Genomic DNA, 17,394 nt, shown 5'->3' on the forward strand with positions numbered 1-17,394 from the left:
CTATCTCGTATGAAGATGATGAAATAAGTTTAGGACACACGCAGCCACGCTACCAGCTCTGTGAGACTGTACACAGAGGTCCGGTGTGTAGGATTTGGTTGAACTAGTGCAGTGCCTGTTCTTAATATTTGTTATATATATCTGTTTGGAATGGGCTAGAATGGGTTTCTACAGTGGCCCAGAACAGACAAACCAACCAGTCTCTATAGGGCCTGTTGGGTTTTTATGCTCCTTGAATCATAGGTTCTTTCACACACTAATTCTTTGAGCTGTAAGTTAAAGCGACAATTTTTTTTTCACCATGTTCACCATATTAAATTAGCGTGTTAGCATGCTAACATTCTAGATGTATTAAAAAGAACTGAATAATGGCTTCAAAGATAGCACCTGCTCACTCAAGGAAAATTCTTATTGAGCTGAAAGAAATGTCTTCATTGCAATACTGTCCGTGGCCACTGTGAAACGGTGTCAGTGGCGTCATCATATCCAGTTAGCTAAAATGTGAGAATTAGCATACATTAAAACAATGTATTTGCAAGTATTCGGTCATAAACCAGTAAGAGGGACATTTAAATCGTGACCTGATGATGGTGAAAAGTCAGAGGATTACCTAAATCATTAGGATTCATCTGGAGAGGACCATGAATGTCGTCGTACAAATTTTCAATAAAAAAAAAAAATTGCAAGCAACCAATCGTGGAATATAAATCCCATTTGATCTTTATCCAAAGCCCCCGACCTTTCAAAATATGTGAGTGACCCTGTCGATCGGATATGTTTCCTTTAGATAATCTGGAATCTGGTCCAAAGACAGGAAAGGACGTGCACACAGCCGCCTCTCTGCATTGCACTGGGGGAAAAAAAACACACACGTCCACAACCACAGAATTTACAGACCTGTTTTTCAATCTTGATTATATATGCAGCTATAAAAAGAGACTAATTCAGCTAATTACATATACATTATAGCGATTGAAGTGAAACAAAGAGAAGCTACTATCTGTTCAAACTGTATGTGAGTTAATATACGTCTGTTGGTCTCTAGTTGTTTCTGGGACTAGTAATGATAATAAAACTGGATTAGTAAAAGAAAAGAAGAGTAACTGAAATCCCCCCGCCATCAGCAACACTCTATGTGGTCCTGTTGTTTATGCCGACATGTTCAATACTCGCTGCTCTGTTCTTCTGTTTACGCTCATAATTAATTAAAATAATTACGACGTGGAACATTGTGCAGCGTTTTCAGATTCTGGGTGGGAGTAAAGTGAGTGGTGGGTTGTCAACAGCAGAAACTGGTCAAAGAGGAGCTACCGCGGCACAATGTGGACGCACAAGAAAACTGGTGGATTCAAGTTTCTACATTCACTCCTAAAGAGTTTGTTTACATCAGAGTCATTTGCCTCTAAAGTTACAGCACAGACACAGATCTATGTTGAGTTTCAAGACGGTGAGCTGGGGGGAAATTTCAGTTTTCAGTTATCGTGTATTAGAAGAAAATCAGGAAATGTACTTTTAAAAAAAAAACTTAATCTCATTTTTGTGTCAAACAACAAAATAGATGATTTAAGCCCAAAGTAAATAAGTGAAATACAAATGTATAAAATCTTTCCTCCTGTGATTTAAGCCCCATTTGGATGGGACATATTTCTCTAAGGGTGGTGGGGTTTAAATATTATACCTGTTCTAATCTGGATCACATATGTGGGTAATCTTTCACCGCCTCCCTGGTTATAATTTAGAAAAATTGCCTACTGTTTTTCAGCGTCCCTTAATGCAAAGCCCATCTGGAGCAACACATTGCCATAGGGGAAGGCGAGTATTTTCCAGGGGAAGAGTTGCTTGTCCTTATACCTTCATTTTGAATCAGCTCAGTGTGAAATGAGATAATGTGTAAAAACATCTAAAACGTTTTGCATGTATTTTAGCATAAATGGTACGCTGCTTTCTTCTCAGGGAAATTCTGGATTTAAAAACAGTCAGTCTGTTTCTAAGCAGAATTATGAAGGTTTATTCATGAAATACATCCAAGAGAATCAAAGAGAATAACGTCATCATTGTATCTACATGGGTTTCATGTCTGTGGGTAAAGATTTGATTGTGTTATAATTCAGAGTGTGATTTTTTAACTCATTCATCTTGTGCACTGTCTTTGTCTCCCCCTTCTCCCACAGGGAACAATTTTACCCCCCCCCCCCCTTCTCCCTCTGTGATGCTGTTCCCACCTGAATGAAGCAGTGGGCTTGTTTCAGTCTGTACACCAGCATGTCAGTGTTCGTTTGAAGCCTAAAAAATGGTGGAAGATTGTGTTTTACTTTGAGCACATTCAGAACTTCCCCAACACTCACTGATTTCCATGTGTTGTTTGGTTTTGTGAAGGAACTTGCAAAATGGGTAAACACTTCTGGAAGATGTGTGTATGTGTGTGTGTGTGTGTCAGGCCTGACACAGCGCTCGTGCGTGTGTGTGTGTAATGGGAACAGCTGGCTGAGGGAATGAGTACAGAGGGAGAGGTGATGGATGCGAGTGGAGCTCCTGTGACAGATGAGCTAACAGGTGTTCACCACAGCCCTCAGAGAGACGCTATTTATGAGCCAGAAAAGACAGCCAGACGCAAAGCACACTACGCCGCCGGCTCGCTCGACGCTAAAACACATCACGTACGTCTGCACAACTTTACTCGGCGATGAACAACACAGGAGAAGTGTCTTTAGGCGGTGGGCAGACTTTAGTTGGCTAAAAGCATCTTCACTCGACAGTGGAGCTGACGCCCTTTCATCACTCTCCCTGCACAGCATCCTCAGACATCGACAGAATGTTAACATTAAATGAATTTACACAGCGACACAGCACTTTACTCTGCATTAACGTGGCTTCTTCAGTTTGCAGCTGAGAAACAACCCTACTCTCACTTTGCTGAACTCCTAAAGAGATAGTTCACCGATAAATCAAAATTCAACGATCATCTACTCCCCACTATGCCGATGGAGGATTGGGTGAAGTGTTTGAGTCCACAAAACATTGTAGGAGTCTCAGGGGTAAACAGCGTTGCAGACGAATCCAATACAATTGAAGTCAATGGTGACCACTTCTTCAAATGTAAGAAAACAGAAAAAACTGAAAATGCCTCCATACTTCTCCTGTGGTGTCGTCCAAGTGTCCACAAGCCCCGACATTCATATTCGACTGGAAACGAGGTCATTTACATCATGTTCTAAGCCTAAATGTCCTCTGATATCTTTAAATGTATTGGATTCTGCTGCGACAAAGTTTACCCCTGAGACTCCAGAAGTGTTTTGGGGACTCAAACCCTTCACCCACCCCTCTATCAGCAGAGTGGTGAGTAGATAATGAGTGCATTTTCATTTTTCTGTGAACTATCCCTTTTACACTGGCTCTTCACCCAATGATCAAGTCTCTTTTAATCATTAATGCCATCCCAGTTTTTTGTGGGGGGGGGGGGGGGGCAATACTTCACTGGTGCGGCAGAAACATAAGCACTGTATTTAATTTAAATTTGATAATGTATTTAAAAATAAGACTGATTTCATAATAGTTTAGTACTGTAATTGATGACATGAAGAAATGTATTTATGACAAACAACAAAAGAGAAATTCATATTATTTATGATTTATTTATTCATATTATTTTGTTTGTTTGTTAGTTTGTATGAACGAAAAAATAACAGAAAGCACCCTCGATACAAACACATGTACCTAACTTTTTGGAAGATTCAACAAATATTATAATCAAGTAATTTACGGCGACTGTTTTAGTTTGTATTAATAAAAAGTGTTACAGCTTGACAAACAAGTAACATTTTTCCTTTGCCTTCAAGAAGCAAATCATATTTCTATTTTCAAAAATTGTGCGACTCAAATGTTAAAGTTCATGGGAGGAATAAACTGTGGCTAGAGAAGCTTATGTTATCGCTCATCTGGCGAAATAATAACTTGAATGTAAATGCATGTTTTGTGTCATGACACAAGAGATGTAACTGCTTTATTTATGGTTGTATTTTTTACAGTTTTAAGAAATTGAGCGTGACGTATTTGTGTTTGTGAGAATACTAACCTGCTCTAGTCAAATAGGACATGGAATAAAGCTGTTGAAATGTCTAAATTCACATGTTTATTTGGTTTAAGTAGAATATTTATTTGTTGTTTATGTGATACGTTACTCATGCAGAATGAGGCACAGTAGCTGCAGTTTGCCTGCTTCTCTTCACATGCAGACTCTGAGTCTTACAACATGTTACAAGGTTTATTTAATGAGATTTACACGAAACTTGTATTTGCACTGTTATCTACAGGGGATTTGAGAAAAACCAAGTTGGTTTGTTGTTAATTATGAAATATTTCCTCACAGCCTTTCTCTTGGAGACATGTTTGGACCATGAGCTGTTTTTAAAGGACACAAGACAGTGGCTCAGGATGTAGAGCGGGTTGTCCACTAACCAGAAGGTTGGCAGTTTGATTCCAAGATAGTGAAACCTCACACACACACCGCTTTGTGTGAAAGATAAAGTGCTGCCAAAAGATGCACTATTTGAATGTGTGTGTGTGTGTGAATGGGTGAATGGCAAAAGTGAGTGCATTGGTTTATACTTCAGCCATTTGGCAGAGTTCACCATTAACGTTCTTGTGTTTCAGCCACACTCAGCTAAATGATGATATATCACAGCACCGACACTAAATACACCCAGAGCGTTACCAGCAGCAAGACACAAAGAAAAAAGTTCAGTAAGTTCACTTTTTTATTGTTCAGCAAATGCGATACAAATAAAAAGACCTTGTCGTTTTACGTCTAATCTACATGTTTGGTATTCTAAATAACATTATGTTCATGTGAAAGGCACTTTGACGAATGTGATTTTCGGGCAGTTTTAAAGTTGGAATGTAAAACTATAACACGAACAGAGACTAGTTTGGTTTACAAAGGCTTATAAATGTACGACAATGTTCACTTGGGTTGGCACTGCTACTCTGCTTCTCTTGGCACTAGAAAACTATATTCATCAATGGCTCAGGCACAAATATCAATACAGTCGGACATTGACGCTTCAGATTTCTTTGTGGAGCATCTTGATTTGTAAAGAGAATAAACAGGGCCTGAGTTCTTGGCCTGTAGCGTTGTAACGTAGTGAACTCCACAATATTTCTGGGTAATAATTTACCCTGGGTAAGAACCGCAAACGGTATGAATTCTTCTGAGATGAACGACCAGTTGGTGTGACATTCTCTTGACGGAGGAGTGTCATGTTTATGAAGGACAAAGTTGGACGAACAGAAATAGTTGAGGGCAGTGTCCCCGTTTTTAAAAAGGTAATATCACATGTATGATGCATTATGTGTGTTTTAAAGGGGATCAACACTTAATTCAAGAATGTCACAAAGTTATTCCCGTGGTTCAGGACAATCCTTTCCAAAGTAACAGACCAGAAAAATAAGAATCGCTGATCGCTCATTCTGTGTGAGCGCACAACTTCAAGCTCTAGCTCTTCAGTCTCAGGATTTCAGACGACTAAATCATCCCAAACCACAGAAATATAATGTATGAAATATTTTTATTACGTTTTCTCCCCCTTTACCTTTACTACAAGAACCTGGCAGGGGGGGGGGGTGCTCTATGCTTGGGCGAGGGCTTGTTTGAGGTCTCGGAGCAACATGGACGCCATGACGCTCTTTTCTGTGTTGATCGTAAGAAGGGCACAGGAGGACTCCTTCATCTCCAGCGACACCAGGACCAGGGCTCCACTGCTGACCGTCCGCCCAGCAAACCTGCAGGGGAACGAGATCAGATTCATCAGATTCCAGGGCACACATGTACTGTGGGAGCTGTGGCCTTATGGTGAATGTTGAAAGATTTCACTGGAACTACCTCCTACCAAAGAAATAGTCCCAACAAAAATGCTTCTTAAGTAACAGGGATACAGTTTCTGGAAATACATTCGATGCTGGAAGAACCACAAAAAAATTCCTTTCACCTCTTTTGTATTTATGGATACATGTCAGTGAGAGATATCTAAAACCAATAATTATCATGGTTAGATGTCACTAGACTTAATTACGAAATACGTTTCCATCCACCTGTCAGACTCATTTAAGGGGGATTCATTTGCAAAAGTCAAAATTTGAAAAAAAAAACACTTCCATCATCTTGGTTGAAGCAAATAGGTTTCGTGAAAATGGAAAAGTACATTTCAGCCATTTATCATTAGTGGACAGTTTGATGATGACGGCTGGTGTATTTGAAAATAAAAACAAGGAAATGTACTTTTCACTACTTAAGCAGAATGAGACTAATTTGTACATTATCTTTAATGATTTCTACAACGCATTTAATATCTCCGCCAAGCAGGTTATGTTTTTATCTGCTATTTTTTGTTAGTTAGCAGGATTACGCAAAAACCACTCGAACAATTTCCATGATATTTTGTGGACCAAGACAAAATTTTAGTGGGTATCTGGACCTGTGGGCGGATCTTGGATTTTTTTCCCACTTTCTTTAAAATGGCGAGATTGGGTGTTGATTAGAATATTTCATGGATCTTTATGAAAAAAAAAAACAATACATGTTTTGGAGACTGATAATTATGAGTGTGTGAAATTTGGTGTAAATACAAATAAAAATCTGAATCACTGAATTTAAATCTGGTTTCATAAGGGGACTGTTGGGCCTTGGCGGAGGTATGAACTCCCACTCTTGTGAAATTGTGTTTATATTCTTATTGTACAGAAAATTAGATGAGATAAAAGTGATGATTTCTACTTTGTTTTGCTACCAACATTTTCCCTTTTTCAATTCAACAAACAGAATTAACATAAAAACACAGAAGTGAAGCCAGTGACTACTATATTATTGAACAGCTAAACATCAAGCAGCTTAAAAATAGAGATAAATGTGTTGGCCAGCCATGGACCTTTGCACTTAACTCACATTTCTCACCTCCTCCCATAAATCCTCACATTAGAAAATTCTCTAACATCTCACACCTTGTAATTACCCTAAATTAGGGAGAGAGACAAAGGAGGAAAAACGATGTGACAGGAAATATAGAGAGTGAAGCAACAGACAGTCTATTATTCCAACTGACTAAAGAGCCATTAGGGGTGAGACACGCCCTTCATGCCAGTCAATCAGAATTTAGCCTGTTTTTATGGACTGTGGGTGTCTATGAGTGTGTGGGAGCCTTGGGACTGGGATGGGGGATGCCCCGTCCCACCAGCTCCCTCTGGGCCATCGCTAGAATTCTCAGTCCCCCCCGTTTCCTTGGATACCGTCCCACCGGACCAGGGGCAGATCTGGGTGCACATGGTCCCCATTGAGAGTGCTAACAAGAGGCAGACAGGGGCTATGACCCACTGTGACCCTCTTTGAGGGTGACAGAGCCGAACTGGGCCCCCTCTCCCGCTCCCCTCTGGCCCTTTGCATCTCGGAGCCTCACGTGGCTAACTCCCAGCCATCTGCCTCCATTTAGCACTACATCCCTGCAACAAAGACCCCCCGTGGCAGCCCGCTTAGGCCTGACAAACAGCCCACAAAGAGCCCCACTTAGGCCTGACTAAAGCTGGTGAAGAGGCCCCGCAGGACGGCCTGTGGACAGGCGCTGTCACGAGAGCCCCGCAACCCTGTGCTGCGCGATGGGAGCGACCAGCACGTCCACCAATTAGCACGCACAAGTTAAAGATGGGGACGGGAGGGTGGGGGCGCGGAGGGTACACGCATGCACAATGACTCTGTGCTGGCTCACAAACCCAGTGTGTCTGGGTGTGTCTCTGGGGAGCTGCTAAATTACCATCAACAGAGGGGAGGGAGTTTATCAGCGAGCTCTCAGGGAGAAGAGAGAGAGTCCTCCTCAGGCTTAATTAAAATATTAGCCACTTCAGCAGGAAACACAAGCCATTCAAGAAGAGGATTAATTTCTCTGAGAAACACCAACTCTTTGCTCGGCTCTCGCTTCTTTAAATTATTCAGGGGTTGTGTATTATTCTGAATGACTAACTGCAGAAAAATCCAGGATGTGCTTCGTTCAAACCTTTAAAACCCACAGCCCAAAATAATCCTGTTTTTCCTGTCTTCATTTACATGTTTCAACACACAATCATAAACATGCACGCTAGTGTCCAGCTCCCACAGCCCCCCTCTCGCCCCCACTGTCCCCAGCTTAAGGTGTCTATGTGGTCCCTGTGGCTTTGCTAATGGATTTAGGATATAAATCTATCATTTACTCAGCCAGTTAACACTAGCCTGAGGCTGCTTTCATTTCGTCTCAGGAGACGCTGCTGTGGGCATTTGTTCATGTGATGGAATAAGAGCGAGTCAAAGAAACCGGAGCGTGTTGTGATTGTGTTTGATTTCCAAGCGCATTTCCTTTGAATATTTCTACTTTGCTGTTGGTGCGCGGCCAAACGCAGAGACCGGCTCCACATCACGGAAAGGTCTAACACGACATCAGTGCATTTTTAAGGACGAGATGGGAAAGATTAAGGACAAGCGAGGCCTTAAACGGGTCATTGGTATTCTCCTGCACTCTTCACATACTGGGCTAAACACTGGATTAATTGCAGTGTATGGAAAGAAAAGCAAAGCATAACCCCTGGACTTAGAGCAGGCGGATTGGCATCGATCGGCAGGGCTGCGGCTAAGCATCACTCTCCAATTATCTGTGATTCTCCTCAGTGCAGAGAGCCTGTGTGTGCCATCTGCCTCCCTTCCACCCTGCCACTGCAAACACAAAGTGGGCTTCACCTTTGCATTCACCCTCACACCGAGACGACACGGGCCGCTGATGATTCGGCCCAGCAACCAAGAATGCAGGAGAACACGATCCCACTGCATCTCGAGAAAACGCTCAGCCATGTTTTATCATTCTCTGGAAACGATTAAAGCGCATCATGTTTTCACTTAAATCGGAAACTCGGAAAAGGCTGAGGGCAACTGTGGGGCGGCTGAAGCTGGACGCTATTGTCCCATCCTGGTTCTCGGCCAGGTGGACAAGTGGAAGAGCGTCCTTCAACTGACTGGTCAGCGAGGCCAGAGCAGAGCCGAACACAAGCGACCAGGCTCAGAGCAGGCAGATGGCCAGAGCCATTAGCCCCAATTACAACCAGGCACCCTTCACACATCTCCAGAGCTCGGCCATACGGACACACAGACGGACATGAGAGGTATAGAGGACGTATGGACGACAGAGGCTGAAGAAGAACAGGGACCAGTTGGGAGGAGGAGATGAGAATTTAACTCAAGGGCTTGAGGAAAACACATCACCGATAACTGAGATAAACATGTTGCATCTTCATTGTTGTCTGAAAAGAACCCACATTACATCAGTTTCATGGTGCATTTCGTATCATCTGAAGATAGATCATGTGCCACAGTGTCTGCTAAGCAATCTATAATGGAGAGACCAGACATTTAATTAGTCAGGTTACAAATGACACTCAATTAAATGTTAAATAGGAACAAGAATTCAACTTCACTGAAAAGAGGAAAATTCACAGTGTTTAAAGAAACATAATTTAATTATATCAAAGTGTAAAGAGAAAGCATAGCTTATAAATCAAGGGGTACAGTTTTTTTTTTTTTAAATTAGACTCTAACCAGAGGGATTGGCAATGCATGCAAAATTCGATCAAATTTGCTTTCAAACGGACTGAAAAATAGAGCACATTTATTCTATTCCGCCTGTTTAGACATAAACAAGAACAGCGTTGTCTACATTTGCTTTCCTGCTTGATTTATTGCCATCCTCCTTTCCAGCAATCAATTTCTGTGTTTCTGTGGCATCCCCCTCCGCTCGCCCCGGCGCCTGTTTGGGGAAAAGCAGTGCTGCACCCTGCTGATAAACAAGGGGAGTGCAGGGATGCAGTGGTGCAGAGGGGGGAGGCAGGCTGTCGCTTTGTTCAACCGAACCTGTGTCGTACACGGAGCTGCAGTCAATAACACTAGGTCAGTTTTGAAGCACACTTATCATTCAAAGGCTTCTTATTGAAATACCATCCATTCTACACTAAACCCAAACTCCCACTCCTGTGAGTACACAGGTACTTTGTGTGATCTTATCAGGGAGGCCTGGATGGAGGTCACCTCTCTCGTCATTAGACATGAAGAGAGAGGTGACCTCCACAATAAGCTCTCAGTGGGTGTATCCGATCAGATCGATCAGCCTGTTATTCAAAGTATATGCGGCAGCAATACGCAACAGTGACCGTGATCGAAGTAATTACAGGGCCCTGAAAGGATTAGCTGATTAATTCAACAGTCAATTGTTATTAAGCAGAAAAAATGTCAAACAATCTCTGGATCTCAAATTTTCTAAAAACATAACTATTTGTTGCTTTTCCCTGTTTTATATTAGATTTTTTTTTTGTATTTATTTTTATATTTTGGTCACAGGACAAAAACTGAGGATGTCCCTACTGGACCTTGATTTCTCACTTTTGTCTGATATTAATGATAAAAAAACAACAATCAAAAGATAATAATCCTTGTAATCTTGTTCTCTAAGACTAGTATTTAGATCAACAGTAGGAAAGAGGAAGATGTAGTTTAAATAAAAGCCATGATGATGAATGGTAAATCTAAATGGAAAACTGTTCCCAAACAAAAACAGGCTGACAGAATGAACAAACCTCAAAGCATCGGGCTGTAAAGTGAAAAGAGCCTAATGTTGCTTTGAAATGACTTACATGACTCATTTAGCAAAACTGTTGGGGATTAAGGTTCTGTCTATCAATGAATTGTTGCAGCTCTAATCATAACACAACTAGAATTGCACTAAGTAGAGTCCATACCTTCACTAACAAATTTTAATTCACTAGATTCAGATTTCTATCTAGGTCTGCACCATATTGCACACATATTGATTTCAGTCTAAATATTCAAGATTTTCAACCTTAAATCATTCTCTTAGAAATTATTCTCACAATATTAAAGAATGAGAAAAACTATATTGGATCCGCCCCCTAATCCAGATCCGAGGTCTGGTGGTAATCCGTCCCATGGTTTTAGCTCAATCACGCTAACTAACAAACAAACATACAAATTGGAAGCCGTAATAAAGTCAGTAAATTATTTGATCACCTTAAATTAAATATCCAGAACCAGCACAGCCAATAGCATCGAATCTAAACCATAGATGGACAGATGTAGAGGAACCTCTGGATAAATGACACATAAAAGCACCAAATCATGCTTTCTTCGCATTTCTCAAAGACAAGGCTGTCAAACCCACTGCTTTCAGTCTGAGGAGACAAACACTGAGGATTTTTTCAGTGAGTAACTCCATCATTTCCAATAAGTGGCATGGACACAACCGGACAATATGAGAGTGTCTTTATTATTAGAAGACTACAGGGTAACATTGGGAGACTGTCGTCCTCTTTAGCCATCACTGAAGCAGGAGGGAGATTGATGGCCTGGAGTCATTTGAGTTATTGGTTATTCTGAATGAAGTATGGGCTTATTGGATGCCAGCTTCTCCCACTGGCTCACATTGATCTCCTCTCACTCTTTCAGCTCTCTGTGCCCTTGTGCTGTGGTCTCCTTATCCCCCACCCCCACCCACTCTGACTTCCTCGCTGTCCCAGTCTCCTACATCCTCTAATTCAAGCTAAATCTATAAAGAAATTATCACCAAAGACGAACGGAAAGAGACAGACAAGCAGGAGGAGGACAGATTGTGGCGCGAAGGGATGGAGTGAAAGACAAAGAGGAAGTGAAAGAGAGACAGCGGCGTGGAGGGAGAGACAGATGGGGGGTGGGGTGCAGAGATGAGGCGAGAGAGAGACCGAGAGAGAGCGAGAGCAGGAAACAGAGGGAGAGAGGGAGGTGTAATTATCTATCAGGTGTTCGGGTGTGCGTGACAGAGGAGGAAGCTCATTAGCACACTCTGTGTACACCAATTACACAGCCAGGCTTCTCAGGGCATTCCCCTGGCATGTGTGTGTGAGGGTGATCAGGAACACAGGCACTTTCACTCTCTGATACACGCACATGCACCGTTTGACTAAACTCCACGTAAAGCGCAATTATGACTGGCACATGTAGCCAGGACCATTCATCTTACCGCTCTCTGACACGGGAAACAAAGTCCATGTATAAAATTATCGGTGACTCTCGGAACAGCGTCAAAGTGTGATCTTTGTTTTTACTATTTCTCCTGATGCGAGGGTTTGTTCATCAATCTTGCTCCTGCTGACACACATATCTCTAGGGTTGAGTTTGTGTTTACATGCAATGAAATAAGTTTACACTTTTATTTTCTATTATTTTTTAACTTCCATTATTGTATTTCGCACACTTGTATGTGTGTTACTGCCCTTCAGTATCTTCCATGATTTGCATGTACTCTGGTCTTCCTTGAAAGTGAGATCCTCGCAGGATTTAGCTGATTTAATAAAAGTATAATTTGATATTTACTTCAGACTGTGACATATAATATGTAATATGAAACAAATACAATGTGTTTATCAAAAACAAAATGGGCTTTGTATAAAGAGTATAGCTTCACAGTGGGCTGAGGCCTAATGCTAATACCACACCACATCACACCTTTGTGCTGGAAGATGGATTTTGCTTGGACTGAGCCAGGCTACAAGTCTGTCCATGTTTTCAGTCTTTATGTTAAGTTAAGATAACAAACTGTAGTTCACAAACATACCAAGACCAAGGGAAACTAATTGAATGTAGAATATTCAATTCCTCATCCGTTTTCATTTGATAACCGAACAGAAACATTTTTACTGAATTGTGTCATTCACTGGGAAATCATCCCTCCTTTCCTTATTGCTCTGTGGGTGAACCTTTCCAATAGATGACAGGAAATAGTAAATCACTTAGTGTGAAATGCTTGTCAAGCCATGGAAAAAGCATCACATACTTCACTTCAAGCTGCACATCATCTACATAACAGTAACCTGGATAATAAAATGCAGTCAGATAACTAATACAGTATATTTGAGCAATTCTGGCCTTGGAAAAACCACGTATCTCCAAGATATCAGCTTTTCATACATTTTGTCTTTCCTATCCATTTATTTCTTATCTATTTTAAATGATTTATTTGATGAATGAAAATGTTCCCAATCCATAAAGTTACACTAATGATCCCAGTGAGGAACAGTCACAATATATATAATTAACTTCGCCATGACCAAAACACAACACATTTCTGGACATCTCACCTGTGGACGTTGTTCTGGCTGGACGACACCACCCCGACGTTGGCCGCAGACAGGACATGCTTGCTGATGGCCTGGCTGGAGGTGTTTGCTGTTGCCATGGTGATGGTTTCCGAAGTCTCATTCATGCCCAGGAGCTTACCTGAGGAGATGCAAAAACATTTAACCACAAAAAACAGAGACCTACATGAACAGAGGCTAAAGTTACGACTGTAAATTGAATGTATTTGCACAGTTTAAATCAAGACCAAATATATGCTTGAGTGCTTGTATTACCATGAAAATAATTACAACTCCTGATTTCTGGGCTGACACTAACAGAACAAGTTAAAATAGCATTTAATCATTTATAAAATCGGAAAAGCAAACAAAATGGTGCATCTATCAGTAATGCAAATAAAGTTTTAAAAAAATGACAGTGTTCTTATCAATGAGCAAGAATTTATTTAAAAAAAAGAATGGAGATAAATGTGCACAGGTTTGGTAGAAATAAAAGAGGTCTTAAAGGCAAATATGATGAAAACCTGTTCAATGAAAGAATTCATTAACTTCACTCAATTGCTACAATGTGGCACCGTGCTCGAGAGAAAAGGGTCCAGCAAGGCAACTTGTTCTTCTCTGTTCAATCCACTTTTGTCTGAGTGCCAGTTGTATTCAGCAGAGCTCGGAACACAGTGAATGCAGATTAATTAAGGCGGAACCAGCATTTAGAAGGCACTTAAAGGGCACACTGATGGCTGAGATATGAGTGCGCTCTCGGCTCTGAATGGCTGCCGCAGCGCGTAAGCTCTACAGGTGTGTGTGCTTGTGCTTTGGAGGTTTGTTTTGGAAATACCATTAAGTGCCTCATAAGAAGAAAGCAATTTGCTCTAATGAGTTACGGGTGAGGAAATGTTTAGAGGCAGGCTCGGATTTTATTTTATTTCTTTGTAGAAATCATTTGTGAAAACTGCAGACAATAAAGAAGAAAAACATGACGGTGTAAATATAAGATTTAAAGGGAGATTGTGTGAAAAATATATTTTTATATCTGTAACAATTCTATCACCTATATTTTTTTTCTCTCATGGTAAACAAATCCCATTTCAAAGAACAATCAATTGATTTAAAAAATATATCGTCAGATCGTCAATAGCCTGATAACATTTAATTATCTGTGCCATAAAGCTCCATTGTCGTTGAAACACAGTTTAAAACATGTAAATGAACCAGAAGTAACATTGAGCGACATGTTCCTTCATTACCAGAGCTGAACTGATCAATCTACCAGCCAATTATAACCTCCGCCAAGGAGATCTCATCAAATTGTGGTGTGGATCCAGGTCAGGGGGCGGGAAAGGACACTTTCCAACAGAGTCGTTGATTTCTCAGAGAAACTCATGGATCATGGAGTGTGTGAAATTTGTTGCAGATCCAAATAAAAATCTGAATCTAGTGAATTTAAATGTGGTTTCATAAAAGGGACTGTTGGGACTATGCAGAGTCTACTGAGTGACATTCTAGCTGCACATATTTCAGTATCATGCAGATTGTGGGCTGATGACAAGAAACTAACACTCAGATATGCCAAGGCAGGTTTGAGGTTAGAGTATTAGGCTATTTACATTACATATTTCTGTTAAAAACAAATTCCTGTCTTGATGTTTCTGCCACTTTCTAGCAAGTAAATTATATTTGATAAAAGCAACGAACAGGTTAGAACAGGTCCTGTGATTTTGAATTGGTACAGTTCCAGTTAATATTGAGTAATAATGACGATCTTTAATTTGAACTCACCCTGCTCCTTACAGAAGTCCTCTTCTGTCATGGTACTGGGCATAAACAGCTCTCCTACAGCCGGCTGGATGGACACACTGAACTGGTCCTCCTTGGTGCTGAGGGAGAAAAGACAGGAGTACAGGAATAGTGATGTATTTATAGAATATCTAACATAAAGGGGTAATGAGGATTCTTGTAATTTATGACTTGATTTTCTGTATTTACAACTCATCTTAATCTGGATGAATACACAACAACACGTGTCGTATAGTGTTTGTGAGTGTGTGTGTGTTTATGCTTTGTTTGTGTATGAAATGTTTCTCTTCTGATTGCTTTGCAAACCACGCTCTGTGAATGGCATTTTGGGCCGGATTGATTCCCCCATCCCGAACAGATTTTCTGATAAGGTTATTGATCGGCTGAGCAGCGGTGCCAATGGCATTCAGCAGGTTGATTTGGGTTGGGGCTGATTACTGCAGGAATAATTGTTATCCCAGTGAACCGGGATCAATTGTAGCTGATGTCTCACCTGGGAGTGCTGGCACAGAGCGGGTAGGAAAAGGAGAATTAACAAAGAACAAGAGAAGAGAGAAAACAAATGGACTTAAGAGAAACATAAAGGAGATGTGATGGTGGAGACAGAAAGAGATGTGTAGCAGAGGGTACCAAGTGAAAAAGATGTACACCTGAAAAATCTGAGAGGGAAAAAAACAAACACCTGACTTGAAATGAGCGGATGTCAGGTCGTCTTACCACAACTGGAAGTTGGCTGCTTGCGTCGAGTCGCTGAAGTCAACACCCATGGAAACCGTCACTGAGGCCTCTGGCTCCAGTCGCTCTGAACATGGAAAAGAGGGGAGGAAAGGAGAAAAGGAAGAGTGAGTGACAAGGGCACAGTGTGCATCGCGTTGGAGGGATGGAGCTGCAAAGGGAGAGGGGGGGAGGCAGAGGGGGGAGGGCAGCAGCAGAGTGGAACAGACAGGCATCCACAGCACTTGTGTTTTCTACTTCACAAAGCAAGGCCACCGTGTGTGAGAAATCCATCCTTCAATCTCATTCCCCACACCTCCAGCATCAGGAAGAAAAAAAAACACATGAAGGACTAGCATATTTCCAAAACTACAGGCTTGTCAAAGAGAGCATCAGCATCAAGAGAGACGCGGTAAGGGAGATGGACGGAGTGGGAGAAACGCCAGTTCAAAAAGAGAGTTAAGTAAAGCCAAAAAACGCTGAAGAGGGAGTCTGGACAGCTGAATGCCACAGGAGGAGGACGGGGAGGAGGAGGGTGGGGGGGAGGTTAAGGATGGGAAGAACACAGACAGACAGAAACATCCTCCACGCTCCCCCAGTCGGCCGGTGTTTCTCTCTCCGTGGAGCAGGGCTATCTTACTCTATAACTCTTTCTAAAGCCGGTGCAGAGCAGATAGGAGGCTCCAGAGGAAACCCTCTGAAAACAGAGCCATCATGGACTCACTCCTAATCCAGCCATCACAGCTTCTCTCACACTCCCTGGTCTTCTGTGTCAATATATAAACTACAAGATAAACAATTTGGAATGTCATCTGAAGTCAAAAGTGTTTCAAGTTTAAATGTGAAGATTCAACAAGGGGCTAAAGACCTTTGTTCAAACTGTAAACCAACAATCATTCTTCTTTTGCTATTTCAATGTTAGTTCTAAAATAGTGAGTCACACTGCAGTCAATTCAAAATCTGCTGAGTCTCCTGCGCTGCTTTCAGAAAGGAGTTATGCAATCTGGTTTATGAACTCGGGTCTTACTGTCACATTTTTGATCATTTCCATCACTTATTTATCAGTCTTCTACTCACCTTGTACTGTAGTTTAAGAACAGTGTATTTTAGAAAAGATATACAGGCTGTCAATCAGACAGGCTTTGAGTGAAAAGTTTCTATATTATCAACATCCCCAAAATGTCTAATAATCCCTTATTAGAAAGAAAAACTGTGTGTGCAAAGTGCACAACTACTGTTAGTGTGGTGCATCAAACGAAGCTGGAGGTGAGTCTGTAAACTGTGATAGATGTTAACAATAGATAAATGTATCTCTTAATTTTCATTTCAAACAGTTACAGGCTGTATCATAATGTTTCTTTCTCTGTCAGACCTCTTGCAACGTCACTGGGATTACATTGGTGAGTACAATATTATTATTTCAAATAGAAATGATGGTCAACTAAAAGCCATGTTGTAATAACCTGGAATTCTCCTTTAAAACACAGAAAACTCACATAGCTAATAAACTCCGTCAGGTTAAGTTTTCACCTCTGTCAACTTGTTGGTTTGTTTGGGTTTCAGCAGATTTATGCAGGAACAACAAATCAGATTTATTGGAAACTTGTTGAAAGGATGGGTCATGGGCCAAGACAGAACCCATTCAACTTTTGGGATGGATCCAAAAGAAAAGGGGGCGGATCCTGACGTTTTTCTTTTTTCATT

The 17,394-nt window shown here is 41.2% G+C and overlaps 1 protein-coding gene across 2 annotated transcripts in view; it reads right to left on the bottom strand.

The window, feature by feature from the left end:
- Positions 1 to 4,738: 4,738 nt before the first annotated feature.
- ap3b1a (adaptor related protein complex 3 subunit beta 1a) overlaps positions 4,739 to 17,394 on the bottom strand; it is a 56,931-nt gene continuing 44,275 nt past the window's right edge. The window contains exons 24-27 of one of the 2 annotated variants that reach the window (XM_034602566.1): positions 15,694 to 15,778; positions 14,959 to 15,056; positions 13,186 to 13,324; positions 4,739 to 5,778 (exon numbers count right to left, since the gene is read on the bottom strand). In XM_034602566.1, the coding sequence (XP_034458457.1) occupies positions 5,625 to 5,778; positions 13,186 to 13,324; positions 14,959 to 15,056; positions 15,694 to 15,778 (476 nt within the window). In that variant the 3' untranslated portion in view covers positions 4,739 to 5,624. The remainder of the gene's footprint in view (positions 5,779 to 13,185; positions 13,325 to 14,958; positions 15,057 to 15,693; positions 15,779 to 17,394) is intronic. The other variant, XM_034602565.1, reaches the window with a different exon arrangement.

This window comes from Hippoglossus hippoglossus, chromosome 12 (assembly GCF_009819705.1).
Source record: "Hippoglossus hippoglossus isolate fHipHip1 chromosome 12, fHipHip1.pri, whole genome shotgun sequence".
Taxonomy (NCBI): domain Eukaryota; kingdom Metazoa; phylum Chordata; class Actinopteri; order Pleuronectiformes; family Pleuronectidae; genus Hippoglossus; species Hippoglossus hippoglossus.